This window comes from Homalodisca vitripennis, chromosome 4, assembly GCF_021130785.1.
Source record: "Homalodisca vitripennis isolate AUS2020 chromosome 4, UT_GWSS_2.1, whole genome shotgun sequence".
In the NCBI taxonomy this organism is placed as follows: domain Eukaryota; kingdom Metazoa; phylum Arthropoda; class Insecta; order Hemiptera; family Cicadellidae; genus Homalodisca; species Homalodisca vitripennis.
In genome coordinates this window covers 67489292-67505527 of record NC_060210.1, presented here as the reverse complement: position 1 = coordinate 67505527, position 16236 = coordinate 67489292, and the positions used below count along the sequence as shown (strand labels likewise).

General features: G+C 34.6%; 1 protein-coding gene across 8 annotated transcripts in view; it reads right to left on the bottom strand.

Annotated features, from left to right (window-relative positions):
- LOC124359450 (mitogen-activated protein kinase kinase kinase 4) overlaps nucleotides 1–16236 on the bottom strand; it is a 146768-nt gene that overhangs the window by 34933 nt on the left and 95599 nt on the right. For all 8 annotated transcript variants that reach the window (XR_006922151.1, XM_046812192.1, XM_046812194.1 and 5 more), the window contains 7 exons: nucleotides 15439–15546; nucleotides 15103–15283; nucleotides 11585–11740; nucleotides 10205–10420; nucleotides 4086–4282; nucleotides 2884–2951; nucleotides 1942–2121 (listed from right to left, as the gene is read on the bottom strand). Coding sequence is in view for 7 of the 8 variants with exons in the window: in XM_046812192.1 (XP_046668148.1) it covers nucleotides 1942–2121; nucleotides 2884–2951; nucleotides 4086–4282; nucleotides 10205–10420; nucleotides 11585–11740; nucleotides 15103–15283; nucleotides 15439–15546 (1106 nt within the window). In the remaining variant the exon portion in view is untranslated. The remainder of the gene's footprint in view (nucleotides 1–1941; nucleotides 2122–2883; nucleotides 2952–4085; nucleotides 4283–10204; nucleotides 10421–11584; nucleotides 11741–15102; nucleotides 15284–15438; nucleotides 15547–16236) is intronic.

The window sequence follows — 16236 nt, the reverse complement described above, 5'->3', positions numbered from 1 at the left end:
CCATTCTTCGATTAGTCTTATCACATTTTCCTCTGATCTTGATGTGCAAGGGTGGCCACTTCTTCTTATGTCTTTCACAGAGCCCATGTTCATCATGCATGACAGTTGAAAGCCGCATGAAGCATTTACTCCCTTCTCTCTACGCCACCATCTTTACACTAAAAAAATAGATTTCCACACTTCATAACGCGAAACAATCTAAACTCACTCATAAACAGACAATTTCTCAGCCATGTCTGTTTATAATGCTCCAGCTATTTCTAAAGGACAACAATGAATTAGGTTAATTAGGCAGTGTAAAATGTTAATGTGTACTCTGTATTCTGCCACTATTGTCAACATAAAATCAGTAATATAACAGATTTTATAACACTTTTATAATAAATAGTTACTTTTCACCCATCCGGTATTTACTACAAAATATATACCTGACTAGCTTGTGTGTACCAAGCTGACTTCATTTCAAGCTAATCATTCCGTGATCATGCCTGATAACAATTTTATTTACATTGATCAAAAAACTTATTTTTTCAAGAAGATACTGATCTCTATGCTAGTTTTATTGTGACTGTGAGAAAATCTGATCAAACTCTTAAGTGATGGAGTCAATATAGATAGCATGATAAAAAGTAGAAAGCTGGATTTTAAAGTACTATCACTCTTTCAGTCTCATGTCTGAAATTATGTGGTGACCTTAGCAGTTGTACCAAAAACCCTGCATTCTAAACGTGCACTCGTTCTTTGTTACACAAAGCGTTTTTATTAAATTTAATAATATTTTTATTTAATTAAGAACTAATTTTTATTAATGAATGAGTGAGAGAAACCATGAGTGAGTGTTGCCCTTTATGCTAATTCTAAATTTACCATGGTCAATCCATCACCACCTGTGCTGGTCGCTGGACAGTGGGGTTGTAGCTCTTGTACAGTATGGTCATTGTGACATAACTCTCTCTCTCTCATTACAGCTGCGTGTTTTCTGCACACTTTTACTTCTGCTCATTATTCCATCTCACCCTCTCTAGCTCACCATTCTCCTTCATTGTTTTACCTATGTTGTTATCCCTTGTTTACCCTTTATGTGCCCGTTACTCGTGTTTAAGTGTATGTTCTCCCGCAAAACGTGGACTATCCGTCAGTGTGGACCTCTGGAGCTCCCTCCTAGAACTCTCTCTGATCTTGTGCACCTGGTCCAGGGACTCCTCTTGTTGTGGTAATCGGAAAAGACAACTTTCTCTTGGTGAGTGACTTCTTTGGCACATTCTATCTCATTTCCTCTCCTCAAATAGTCTCATTAAATTGTCGGGAGGTGGAGACCTTGACTGGTCCTCCAAACGTTTATAATAGTAATTATTCTAAAATAACTGGTTTGTTATATTTCTTTTCTGTCATACGACATTGTTTGGTACAAAATTTTAAATAAATAATAAACATTTGTACCAAAATTTTACATTGGCTTGTCCCGAATAAACTCGGAAAATTTCAACAAACAACAAATGTAAATAATTCATTGATAGTATTGTATTCACAGATCATATGTATAATAATAGTGTTACAAAATTCTACTCCATTCTAAAGAAAAGATTAACAAAACAATTACAAGACAAAATCCTTGGAAACAAAAATAGCAAGTGACCTACTACTTATTTAATAATAAATATAAAAGTATGTGTTGGTGCTTAACGGAGAAACTGACAATATTAACTACAAACGGACTTAATTTGAGTTCATCCAAAACATAACAAAATGTTTATTTGTACCCAAATTAAATTAGGTTTTTATTTCTTTTAGACTATTTTTAGGAAGCTTGCAAACTTGAGTTGAGTTAATCCATTAAGTGACTAAGTTTAAAGATTTTTAGATCCTGTTCTCAGAATTGAAAGAGTACAATCAAGTGGTCAAGGTATAGAGTGAGAGCCTTGTGAATGTGTGTGTACTGACCTATCTTGATGCCTCGCTGCCAGCCGAAGGTGACAGTCCGTGGCCGCACGAATGTCTGCTCGGAACTGCTGGCCCGCACTGCCACGATGTTGCCGATAAGACTGTCGTTCCGCAACCTATCCTCCAGAGTGCGGTCCAACTCTTTCACAGCCACCAGCAACTTGTCTTGTCGAGATACCTCTGTGATACAACAGATTACTACATCTATATGTAGGAAAAAGAGTGATTACATATTATACAGACCCACAACAATATCCTGCAGCTTAGGTTTAAATACTCTAAATAATGAAGTTACAAAATCTTTACTTCTACATTTTTGCACAAGAAAACATTCTCACTTACATACCCAAAACACACTCCACCACTTTTTCCAAATTTTTAACATTCTTATACTTAAAGGATTGACCTTTTTTAACCCAGAACACTTAACCCTTCCCATGCCGTAGACGGATATATCCTGATAGACTTTAACCAAAAAGCCAAACACGATTATATTTGAAATTATACACTGTGTCTCTTGGAAAGTTGTTTAGTTCATAAAGAGCATTCAGAATGGCAGCACACTCCATTGTGGTTGACTAGGAAGTAGTATTTTTAGACAACCTACGATCTGTGGCAGGGGGAGGGGGCAGCCTTTGTCTGACTCCTCTGCCTTGGGTGTCCTACAGAGCCATAACCAAATATATCCCTCTGCCCAGGTGGTAAGATAAGATGAAAACCTTATTTAAGTAACATTAGATATGACAATGCTGTAATAAATAGTTGTCAATCTCGTAGAGGACTTTGGGAAGACAAAGTGTGGTAGAGAGAAGTACATACCAAACACACCTGACGGTATATCAAATGATGGTGATATTATTGAAATCTAGAACACAGATTTTAATATCTTATAAATATTGTTTAACTATTGAAATATATGTATATATATAAAACAATACTTACTGCGGACAGGACAAATAAGCGTTTCCACAATAGTACCATCTTTCTCCTCGTTAGAGGATGTGGCCTCGCTGGAACATAATAATTGTTAGCAAAATTAGTAATACAATTAATTATGATATTTTTTTTTCAATAGAATAAATATTTCTCTTTGATAAAATAGCTAATGTGAGATATGTTGTTTTTTAAATGTATAGAATACATTAGGTTAAACGCATTTCAGATTTCGAGTCAGCATGGGAGAGGTCGCTTTCGCTCCACAGCAGACATCTTGGTCCAGACAGCGACTCCCAATGGATCGATATTTACCATTTTAAATTTTGATAAAGAGGTGGAGATATACACTACAAAAACCCTTTAAGTTAAACTGTTTGACGGCTATCGTTTGCCAAAGACAGAAATATGAATTCCTTATCAATGGGTGGGAGAGACTCTGGAAATGCTCAGCCAATGAAATATGTAAATAAATTGCATTATCCAGTTATCCAATGATTTTGAGGTTGCAGAAGGTTTTTTCCTGTTTTAAGGGCACTATCCTAGGCATTCGCAAATACTCAATATAAGTATATAATTGTGTATGGATATATATAATATATGTACAGGGCGTTTCAGATGAACCATCTCAAATGTCTAGCGGTCAAACGACTAACTGCAGAGGTTTAGTTTAAACTGATTAACCACAAAATAAACCCTAAAAGAATTGAATTTAAATCATTTCAATTCTGTAAAAATATAGGGTGCCTCCAAACAGACGGTCCCATGTTTAAATCTCAAAATTTTCAAATGCAAACACACGTCATGTTGTACATCATTTTTAAGGTACATGCTTTATAAAAGTTGTTGAGAACAAAAATTAAATTATCTCTGTTCTTTTTAAAACGGTGGTCTAAAGTGTATAGAAAATAGTATCTTCCTTTTTATTGCCACCCCTTTGACAAGAATCCAAATCAAAATACAATTTTTATACTTCATTATATATAGAACAAAATCTAAGTGAATTTGTACATTTACGGTGGTAGTAATATCACATATAATAAGTTCAGTGAAGTATGTTTTAAAGGATAATAGATTTACGGTGGTAGTAATATCATAAGCTCTGTGAAGTATGTTTTAAAGGATAATAGATTTATGGTGGTAGTAATATCACATATCATAAGCTCTGTGAAGTATGTTTTAAAGGAAAAGATAATACTAATCACACTAACCTCCGGATCTCCGGACTGGCAGGGGTGCTGGGTCCCCTCTCCTGACGGGAGACACGGGTAGGCCGAGGGGTGGAAGGGGAGGGAGACACACCACGATTGCGATAGTACGAGCCTGGTGTGCCAGGAGAGGTGCCTCCATTGGCCACAGCTGTGCCGATTACATGGGAGACACAATCATCTATGTTGGACTTCAGCTCCTGCATAGTGAGGTATCAGTGTAATAAAACTAATAAGAACATCAATTTACAGTAAATACTGTAGAACAATGAGGTGTCTGTCAATTTCAAAATAGATGTGGCTGTAGGAATGTTGATTTTGACTAAAAATAAGAGTGAAGTTTTATAAATGCTTAGTAATGATACTTAAAAATATGGAAAAAGGAATGAAAGCATAATCAAATTTAACAGTACAGAAACTATATTAACATCAATTAATTGTAAGGTTAGAAATCAAAGGAATCTTTTACATTGCCAGGAAAACTGAGGGAAACTAACACAAAAAGAGAATTAAAATGAGAGAGGGAAGGAATTACTGGTAGAAAACACGTTGACTTCTAAGAGCTGACTGTTGTGAAAGTACTTTGAGTTTTACCACATGCGAACAGTGTAAAACTTCAAACACTTACGGCATATTTTGGTCCAACACTTATGAGAGATGTATAATTTTAAAGATATGACTAAAAAATATCCAAATGATTTTTAGTTTTTCTTGTTATGTGTATATTTTCTGAATATTAAAATTATGAAGACTACGTATTTAAGATATAAAACAAAAGAAATGTGAGTATATACTAGGTTGTTACATGATACGTTTATTTTAGTATGGTGTAGACTAGCAGTAGGGCTACTGAAAAAATGCTTTTTTTATGTACATAATTTTAAATACTGAAACTATTGTATTCCTTGAACAAATTTTACAATTATTTTTTTTCATATTTATAACGAATGAAAAATAATTTGCTCCAACGGTATAATTTTTTCGTATTTAATTTGTTAAAAAACATCAAAAGTAAAACAAATAATACTTACATACATTTTAAGATTTTCACATATCACAAGTACATATATTTGCTGTTGTTTCATTGGATTTATGCTATTTTCTTGTTGTACATTTCAGTACAAACATTTTGATACCATTTTCATGAACATACCATGAAAAATATAAACAAATATCATTTTTCACCTGAAGCCATACAATACTACTAATTATTTCCTGGCATTTCTCCCATATGACTTAAAACATTGTTGTCAGGTGAATCTTTTTGTCACTTAATGTTTTCTCTGTAGAATTCAAAGGGTTTAATCAAGAATACTTATATATTTTGACAAATGCAATTTTTTTGCTTTCTGACACAACAGTTGTTAGCTCATTTAAGTAAAATATAATATACACATTTTTTATCATCAACATAGATTTATAAATGTTACCTGTAATCTATCCTTTCGTCTCCTCAAGAATTACAATTACTATATTTGCTGCACTACAATAAATTTCAAATATTACATATAAAATTCCTACATCACAATACAATTCTACTACCACAAACTAGGAAATACCTAAACACTGTTAATCCAAATTGTTCCTCGCCATGTCTAGACATCCCTGTGGCATTTGCAACATTGGAGTGAAATACTAGGCTATATGCTGTTCTGGACTCTGCAATATGTGGTATCATTTCAGATGCCTAAGTTAGTCTGACAAAATTTTAAAAACTTAATTCAGAAGAAAGTTCACCATGGGTATGTGATAAGTGAAATCAAGTCCTGGAAACCACTATAAACGATATTGAAGATCTTGAAACCAAAATACATAACCTCTCACAATCTGATAACTTGGACCTTGAAACATCCCTAATCCCAGTAGCAAAAGTTGGAAATCATCTTGAACTAGAGGACAAAATAGTAGCAAACCTAGAACTGATCAAGGCCTTACAGTGAACATTAAAAACAGATTGAACAAGCTGAATTTTAAAAATCTCAATTTAAAAAACAGGTAAATGGTCTCTTATTATGCAAGTCAACTCTAGAGAACATAAAACAACTTAAGGGGCAAATAAAGTTGAAAACACAAAGCCAAGACTCTCTAAGGTAACAAAATAATGTTATAATATAACAGGTAGGTATGAAAACCCTTGAGGAAGAAATAAAAATAAAAATGATTTTATATATAAAATGACAATAAATTGTGAACAACTGTCTGACTAACTGTGTGACCAAGCAATAATGGCAAAATGACTGCTTGAGGCTTTCTTTAAACACTCTAAGCCAATCCTTAGTACTGTGAGATGAAATGAAATGAAATGAAAAAATGAAATGAAAAATGTCTTTATTGGAGGCGAAGTCAGGACTATAAAGTCCTCTCTACCACTTAACCTCGTAAAAAATTAAACTAACATACATATACATGTATAACTAAAAATAAATCTATTAATTATTAACCTTATAAGTTACAAGAATCTTAGCTTTAAAAAAAAATTAAAAAAAAATTTATAATTAATGTAACTTTATAAATATTTACAATACTATAATAAGACATACACGCATTCATTCAACTTGCATTCAGTTGCCCTAAGTACCACATTCCAAAGCCGCCAACCGCTATACCCCCTGAGCCCCCAGCATCAAGGCCCTGACCTCCGCCCCAAAGCGAGCGCGCTTATCAATGGCTCTGATGTTTATAGGTAAGGCATTCCACAATCGACAGGCAGAAACTGTAAACGACTTACTAAGGTAGTTGTTTGATGAACTGGGATAGATAATAAGGATGTACCCCTCCTTGTACTTCGTTCACTTATTTCAGACATAAATTGAAAGTTGTTTGAAAGATAACTGGGACAATTTGTATTTAAAAGAGTGTGCAACAGAATGAGTGAGTGATAGTCTCGAAGATCTTGTAATTGTAAGATAGATTATTGTTTGAAGAAGGGCGTTACGTGATCATCACGTCTGAGATTGAAAATGAATCTAATGCAAAAGTTCTGAGCACACTGGAGTCTATTTGAAAGCTCCACAGTCATGTCATTAATGAATATGTCACAGTAGTTGAAGTGAGGCAGTACAAGAGTCTTTATCAGAATTATTTTAACTTGGTGTGGTAGATATCAAGCCAGCCGCTTGAGGCTGTGAACACCGGCAGAGACCCTATTACATATCAAAGAAGCCTGTTCAGTCCATCTTCAGTGATTGTCAATAATAAGTCCTAGATTTTTTACTTTCTCAGAGTATTCTAGCTCTTGGTCATTTAGTTTTAATTTGGGAGCCGTAGTAAAATCAATTTTACGAACAAGCTTTGAATGACCTATCATAATACACTGAGTTTTGTCTACGTTTAATAACACATATAATAAGTTCAGTGTGTGTTCCATGTTTCCAAGTCCAGTGAGTAACAGCGTCAATATCGGAATACATGAGAGTCACACAAGTTTGTATGTCTCTTATAGAAAAGTGGCGGTATATTTGTAAGTCATCTGCATATAAGTGAAAATTGGAATGAGTAATTTGAGTAGTAATGTCATCGATGTACAGTGAAAATAAAAGTGGCCCCAGGACTGAACCCTGTGGAATTCCACGAGTGACTGGTCTCCATCTCGACTGCTTCTCACCCGACCTGACACACTGGCGTCGTCCCGAAAGATAAGACTCAACCCACTTGACACTACCATCAGAGAAACCATCCTTCCTAAGTTTGATGAGGAGAAGGGGATAATAAACACAGTCAAAAGCCTTTGAAAAGTCGAAAAGGGTTAAAATGGTTACCTGACTCTTATCAATTCCAAGGCGTATATCATCAACTATTTTTAGAAGTGCAGTAGTAGTGCTGTGGTTGGAGCGAAAACCAGATTGAAAATTTGATAAAATGTTATTACTTTCAAGATATATTGAAAATTGCTGATGAACAATCCGCTCCAAACACTTTGATAAAGCAGGGAGAATACTTATTGGACTGAATTGTGAAGGATTTTGTGGAGAGGAACACTTCTGAAGTGGGCGAACTAAAGCAGACTTCCATGTCAGTGGGAACATTGAAGTAGCCAGAGATTTATTTAAAATAGCAGTGATAGTTGGAAGAGTGACTGGAAGAGTATCTTTTATTAACCGTGTAGGAATGCCATCGGCCCCGACTGCGTTACTGGACATCCTTATAATAGCCTTTAACACACCTGTCTCTGTTACCGGAGTGAAAGAGAACTGAAACACAGGTTTATCAAGTAGCACCTTCGAGCTCAGAGACATACTCCTGAGCCCCAGACTGATCAACAGGAATCTCAACAAAGAAGTTGTTGATATCATCGAGATTAAGGGAAACCGGGGAGTAAGTGTTAGACTTGCCGACTCCAAGATCTTTTAGTTTTGACCATAAAATTCTGCTAGATTGTTTTTTAGACAGGGAAGAGTAGTAAAACCTGATCTTGGCATTTCTAATTTGTTGTTGCACATTGTTCCTTAGTTTTTTATATGCAGCCCAGTCATCACGTAACTTGGATCGCTTAGCCTTAAGGAAAGCTCTATCTCTTTGTTTCTGGAGGTGTCGAATAAATTCTGAGATCCATGGAGTTTGGTTACTCTCTTTGAAACAAATGGAGCGTGTTTATCAAGAAGACCACATTATCAGCCGATGTGACCTCATGCCATGGAGTTAGAGAAGCATCGATAAGCAGGGAATAAAGATTGATATTTTTGTAGTTTCTATAAAACATAACTTTTGGTTTGATCTTGGGAGTTCTTAGTTTATAAGCAAGAAAAATAAGGTCATGTTTGGAAAGGCCAGGAGTAGGAAGTTGCCCGTGGTGCGCAACCAGGGTTTGGTCACAGACAGCAATGATATCAAGCCAGGTGTTGGCAGTCTCAGTGTGGTGAGTGGCTTGCAGAGGAAGTATGGTGTATATGTTAATTATATGTGAGATCATGCAAGACAGAAAATGATTTTACAAAAAACAAAAATAACAAAAAACGCACTAATGTCTTGTCTGACCGGGAGAGCCAGCCAAACTCCCACACAAAACTGAGCCTTAAGTTCACTGGGAGAGCCAGCCAATCTCCGACAGAAAAACTTAACCATGACCTGACCAATAATAAATACATACAATTTTACAGTAAAAGAAATTTCTCCTCTAAAAGAATAGAGAAAAAGAATATTTTCAGTGTTTCTCTTCAAGTTTCAAAAAGAGCAGCAAAATCAAATTTAAGAGAACACACTTTGTGTGCCAAATCAGACTTAAACCAGACTTGAAAGGAACACCTAAAGAACCACCTATGTATGCTAAACCAAAACCGCAAAGTCAAAGCGTGCAAGAGTTTGTTTTACTTAAAACATAAAATTTTACCTTCTAATTATAACAAAATAATAAGACCACAGAGCTGCCACTTGCATCAACATGCCAGTAACCTGCCTTTCACCTGATACACTACCTCAACTTCCATCACCACAGACTCTCTCCTTGTAAAACTCTCTAGCAGGAGAACCCGCAGGCAGGAAGCACTCCCAACTCATACCAATCTATACTACCTCCATTACCACAAGAATCTGAGAAACAGTTCTTAATACGGACAGACACTGACCACTCTGATTCTTTTTTTAGACCACACAAACATGATAAATAGCAGGATAAAAACTCCTTCATAACTAAAGAAAGTGTTCTACCAGTTGAACCCACCACTGGGCACAGCAAAAACCGAGTGCCACTTCAATCTGGGCAACCTTATGGATGTCCAGTAGCGGCACATGACTAACCGCAAATGTCAAGATTCTGGGGTGCAGGGATAATTTGATAGGTCTAGTCTACTGTGGGAGATGACTGTAGGGAGTTGGTGGCGTTCGTTCCCTATCCTCAGAGGATATTGCTAGCCTCAACATAAGGATGTGCCACCCCCTCCCTGCTTTGACTGGAGAGGCTGGTTCAGAGCTGGCCTCCCCTTCTTTTGAGGGGACATGACTTGAGATTAGTGCCCTAAATTCTTCGTTATGGATCTCGATAGGAGGCGGTCCCTACCCCTTACCAATCCAGATCGAGATTATACTGTCACTCTGGAAGCAGTGCAAAGGTCCTTATAGGACTAGGTGTAATTTATAAGCTTCTTGTCCTAAGAGATAAAAAAAACAAACAAAAATTTATCATCTACCTCGAACTCTTCATCACTGATGCAGCTGGTGAAGTGGGGCTCGCAGACAGTCATGATGAAGTCAAGGCCATGGTTGGCCCAGCGAGGTCTGAGGCCACGACCGCGCTCACAGCGTGTCCGCACAAATGTCATCCACAACTGTGCAAAGGAGATGAGACGTTGGGCGAGCTGAGAGCGTGACCCTCCTGTCACCAGCCAGCAGACCTCCTTTTGGTACTGTGTACAGTCATATCTCAGTGCTTCAATATTTCATTGTTAATATCTTTTTAAAATTTTTAATAACACCACTTTGTGTTCAGAATTAAGAGCATTCTGCCTTCTATAAATACTATTTAAATTCTAGCTGTAACCTTTGTCTTCACTAAGATGTTCTATATAGTTTCTATGTTATCGAACCAACTGATGAAACAGACTTGCTCAAACAATTTTGTTATTAACTAATCTTGTCTTAGTGTTTTGGTTCCATACAGTACCTTATTAAGAATAGCTAAAAATGCTTAACATTCTAAAAAAATAGGTATGTTTGAAAAGGTAAGAGTTCGATAATATTTAAGTCTGTTTAGTAAAAATTATTAATGTAAAATAATATGGTTTTGAGTATTATAGTTAAAATATCCAATCAAAAGTGTTTTAGAATGAAAAGTGTTTTGGACATGAGAACCAATAGAATTAACACACGACTATCAAAATAACAATTAATTTAATTTTCAAAGCAGGATAGGTACCAAATGGCTCACTTAGACATGAAAATAGGTTAATTCTTTTCAAAGAAAACCATTGTATAATGGTTTGAAACATTTATAAATTTTCCGCGTATCTGGTAGACTTCTTAAGATAAATATAGATACAAATATTTACAATATAGGACAGAAAAAGAAAATTATAATTTAAAGAACAAAAACAAACTTATAAATAAATACAATAGATCATCAGATGTTTGTCCGTAAAATTTACGTTTAGTAATGAGTCAGTAGAAAATAAATTTTTAAACTAAGATTCTTAAGTGTCTTGTTTTCCTAAACTAGTTGCTGTGCAGTTTAACTTCTTTTAAATTTTAATCTGTTTAGTTTTTCATTTGTATTTTCATGTTTTCACTACTCCTATGATAGTGTAACAATTTTCTAGATAATTTTGATTATGCACATTTATAGAGTGACTGACTAAAGACTTTTCTAGTCGTTATGAACAATGTCAAAATGATGGCCAGTTACTCTTGTGCATAAGGGCCAACATATTTGGCCACCATACTGTTTTATACCAAAATTGCAATTATTCTTTTCTTACACTCTTCTTTTTTTGTAAAAAACGCAGTTATTATTTTTTAATGGGATATACTTTGATTCAATTTTTAATGTTTGTAAGAGAATTGTAGAAACTTACCTCGAAGCCAAATTTGAAGAACTGATGGAGTACTTCCCTGATCCGACTTTGAAGTACATCCTTATCACTCTCATCCCAGTCCTCGGGCACCTGGCTAGCCTCATCTATCTGCCTTACAATCTCAGAGATACACTCACACATGCTGAGGGCTTCTCTCTATAACATAAATAACCCCCATCATGCTGTAAGGCCTTAATTTTATGGAACTAATATCCGAAAATACAGGTTACTTTATTAATACTCCGTTTTGATACAGATTGCTTATAAAATGCATCACTAGAATCTCAATTCCAGAATGATACAAGTGTGCCAAACTACGTGTCACGTAACAGGCCTAACTGCTAACCCACAGTTTAGAAGTTACAGATGTATCATTGACGGCATTCTGCCCAGATGAGGGATATCCGATGAAGGAACATGCACCATTATCGAACTTCATCTTACACATACATAAATGAAGTTTCACTCAAAATTTCAAATGTACAGCTTCGTTTTTCAGACATTCTGCAGATAGACAAACCGATTAAAAAAATTGTCAGCCCCATGAGTGATAGGCATTGCAAACAATAACCTAAGTGTTTATTATTAGCAAATTGTTTTGACTTATTGTACACACCATAACTTGTTGAATTATTTAATTTCCTGCTAGCAATTAAACCATCATGCATTATAATAGATTCCATTGAAATCCTGCACAACAGGAGTTCTAGCACGATTAATACAACCAGAATCAAGCTAGTTCAACTGTTTTTAATACCTTCAATCATATCTATAAAGTTTTCTCTGAAGGTTCAAATGCTATTTTTAATTTGGTTTGATTTGTTTTAATCACCATTCCATGCTGATTCGTTTCATTGGTTATGCTTTTGCTTGCAATGCTTAAGTTGTCTATTAATATAAAATACGTGATACAAATATAGCTTGAAATTACCCAAAACACCACCTTATTTAGAAATTTATTGAAGTGACTACTTCTTTTGGTGGGCTATGGATGTATGTTTTTCAAGGGGGAAAATCTTTTGTTTCATGTCACAAAACAAAGCGGCATGCTTGTTTGCTCTGTAGCCGCTAGGGGCAGGACTATCACGGCCATTTTGATGTCAGACAGGGCGTTTCTCTGTTCAGTGGCTATCCAGGTTACTTTCGCTCCTTATTGAAGTGACTACTTCTTTTGGCGGACTATGGATTTGTTTAAATAAATCTACAAACTACTAATTTATTTATAATCTAGTTGGTTACAATATTATAACCTTTACTCAATTACATTGAGCCTTACCTAACATTCACTTAAAAACTAAAATTACATAAAACAGATACAAATACAAATTTTTCTAAAGAAATGTCAAAACCATTAATTAACTTTGTAAATGCTAAATTAAATTTAACAATGTCAAACAATAAAAACATAAGTACAGCGAGGATGGAAAAAAAACAAAAAAGAATATGGAAAAACAATAGATGCTGTGTTTACAAGATATTTAGCAAGATTTTATTTTTTAATTTTATTTCTGTTATTATATACCCAAAATTTTATTTTTAGAGTATAATGACAAATACAAGATTGTAATTAAAATGAAACTGACCAAATTAGAGACACTAATAGAAACAATAATAAGGAAAATGTATAAATATTTATTACTTTAATATTTAGAAGTCGGTGATCATTGTAATATATGGAATGTAAAAATTATTACAAAAATATGTATAAAATCAATACAAATTATAAAACGTTTTTATGATAAAGAATTGAGTGTCTCATATTATTTTAAAAATAAAAAATAACCATTTAATAATTACCAAACATACTTTTTTAAGACGTCATATATTCATAGCCCGTTATAGGAAGTAGTCATTTCTATCGGTCAGCCCCACGACTACCTTTCCATTTTTTATTTAAAATTATGTTTTTGTATTATACTATACAAGGACTATCCAGAAAGTAACAGACGTTTTTGAATGGTGCAGCAATGGGTGGGGCTACAGCCGCCATCTTGGTGTCTAAACACTCTGGCGTTCAGTATGCATCAAGCTGTAGTCATGCACAGACTGTATTTCTTTAATTTTCTCACTGTGATTAATTAAGATGTATGCTGCAATTAAAAATCCTACCACTTGTAAAGTGCATTCAGTGATAACGTTTGTTGGAAAAAAAAAGCATAAACCAATTGAAATCTATCGCCAATTGTGTGAAGTTTATGGAAATAGAATAATGAGTGAAAACAGAGTAAGGCAGTGATGTATTGACTTAAGAATGGCTGCACCAATGTTCATGACGACAGTCGTAGTGGTCGGCCTAGCCATAATTACTGGAGATTTTATATTGAAAATCAATGACAAAATTCATGAAAATTGCCGTTTCACAATGACTAAACTCTCGGAACACTTCCCACAAATTTCACGAAGTTTACTTCATGAAAATATTGTAGGGAAGCTTGGATACTACAGATTTTGTGCCAGGTGGGTTCCAAAAATCCTTGTGGAAGATCACAAAAAACAAAGACTTGCTGCATTGTTAACTTTCCCTGATGAATACGATAGACATGGTAACGAACTTCTCAAACGTATCGTTACTGGTGATGAAACATGGGTGAAGCTTGTCAATTGTGAAACAAAAATGCAGTCTATGGAATGGGGGCACACACATTCTCCAAAAAAACCCAGAAAATATCTCCAAACTCTGTCACAAACTGTTTTTTGGGATGCTAAGGGTGTAATTCTGGTTGATTTCCTTGAACGAGGATTAACAATCAACATAGAGAGGTACTATGAACATTGCAGAATTTACGGCGAACAATAAAAAACAAGCATAGGGGAAAATTGAATTAAAAAATGTTGTTTTCCCACGACAAGTCTTGGATGATTTTGATTGGGAAGTGTTTCATCATCCGCTTTATAGCCCAGATCTGGTACCAAGCGACTACCACCTCTTTCCAGCCAGCAATGAAGACCTGGCTTGCGACGCAGCCACTGAACTTCACGCTTGTGTTAATCAATGGTTAAGATCTCAGGTGGCAGATTCCTACAAAGCAGGAATCGAAAATCTTGTGTCACATTATGACAAATGTAAAAATTTCAACGAGCATTACGTTGAAAAATAGCCAAATAGTTTAGCTTTTAAATGTATATAATAAAATGTTCATATTTCAGTTGGCTATTTTTTTATTTCAAAACGTCTTGTACTTTCTGGATAGCCCTCGTATTAAAAGAAATTGCTTGATAATATTCTTAAAAAGAAGAGCTTACTCTAGTCTATTTCATAGGACAGAAAGATACGTCAAGCATTGAAATTGCATAAAAATTTGTTTTTTTAGAAAATCACCATGCTATCACCAGCATTTTTGTCATTTTTAATTGAATTGGTTCAGGGAGGTAAGGTACGGAATCATTAAATTGGCAATGCATTAAATTATAAATTTAAAAAAATTTAAGTTTATAGAGCTATTTTATTTTTTAAAAGAGTAAATGATGTTTAACCAGCACCAATTCTAACCATGCCATGTTTAAAATTTGTTAAATACCTTAAGCTGTGAAAGAGAGTCACCAATGATGTTGCTACACAGCGAAGAACGTACACTTTCATTGGTGTCACTCTCCAGATCTTTACGCAGCATCTTAGATAGGATGAGGACACTAATAATCTTCTCCCTGCCATCTCCACAGACCACTTGTAGTTTGCGACACACAGAGAACATTGTCTGCCTGGAGCCAAATGCACAGGTATTACCATGCTGAACTATATATTTATTTTTAATTATTAGTATTGATGGTAAATACACACAACTATCAATGAAAAAATGAAATGACATTAAAGACCTTAAAAAATACAGTAAAGAAAAATGACTGTTCTGACTTACTTGAACGCACTCTCAGCCTCAGTAACATGAGCAATGCTTTCTGTCAACTTGTCCACTTGATTCTTGAACTGTTCTCGGTTGATCTTAAACATGGATGTGGCCATCCGACTGGAATAGGATCAACAACATGATCAACTTGAAGAATTTTGTTTACATTTTAAATTATTTTTGAGTTATCATTTTAGCATTCCAAACTGTTAAATGGATTTTAGCAAAGTATTTGGTACTAAAATTAATTTATATAATAATTTAAAATTACATATGTAAGACAGTTTAAGTTAATGCACCAATATTACATCATTATTTCAAACATCAAACATAACATCTATTTTAATAAGAACAATCTATGAGTAGTGCAACAAAGACAAAATTGCTGTTTTGAATTACCACATGCTTTTGTTTATCACTGGATTGAAAAAGCTTTCTCCAGGGAAGATAAGGTCAATTTAAATAAAAGTTACTTCAGTATAACAATGATACATCATATCATTAATAAGTAACTAATTATTGTAATGCGTTGAATGAAATTGTGTACTCATCATTATTTCAAACATCAAACATAACATCTATTTTAATAAGAACAATTTATGAGTAGTGCAACAAAGACAAAATTGCTGTTTTGAATTATCACATGCTTTTGTTTATCACTGGATTGAAAAAGCTTTCTCCAGGGAAGATAAGGTCAATTTAAATAAAAGTTACTTCAGTATAACAATGATACATCGTATCATTAATAAGTAACTAATTATTGTAATGCATTGAATGAAATTGTGTACTCATTGCTCTCTTCTCTCCCCT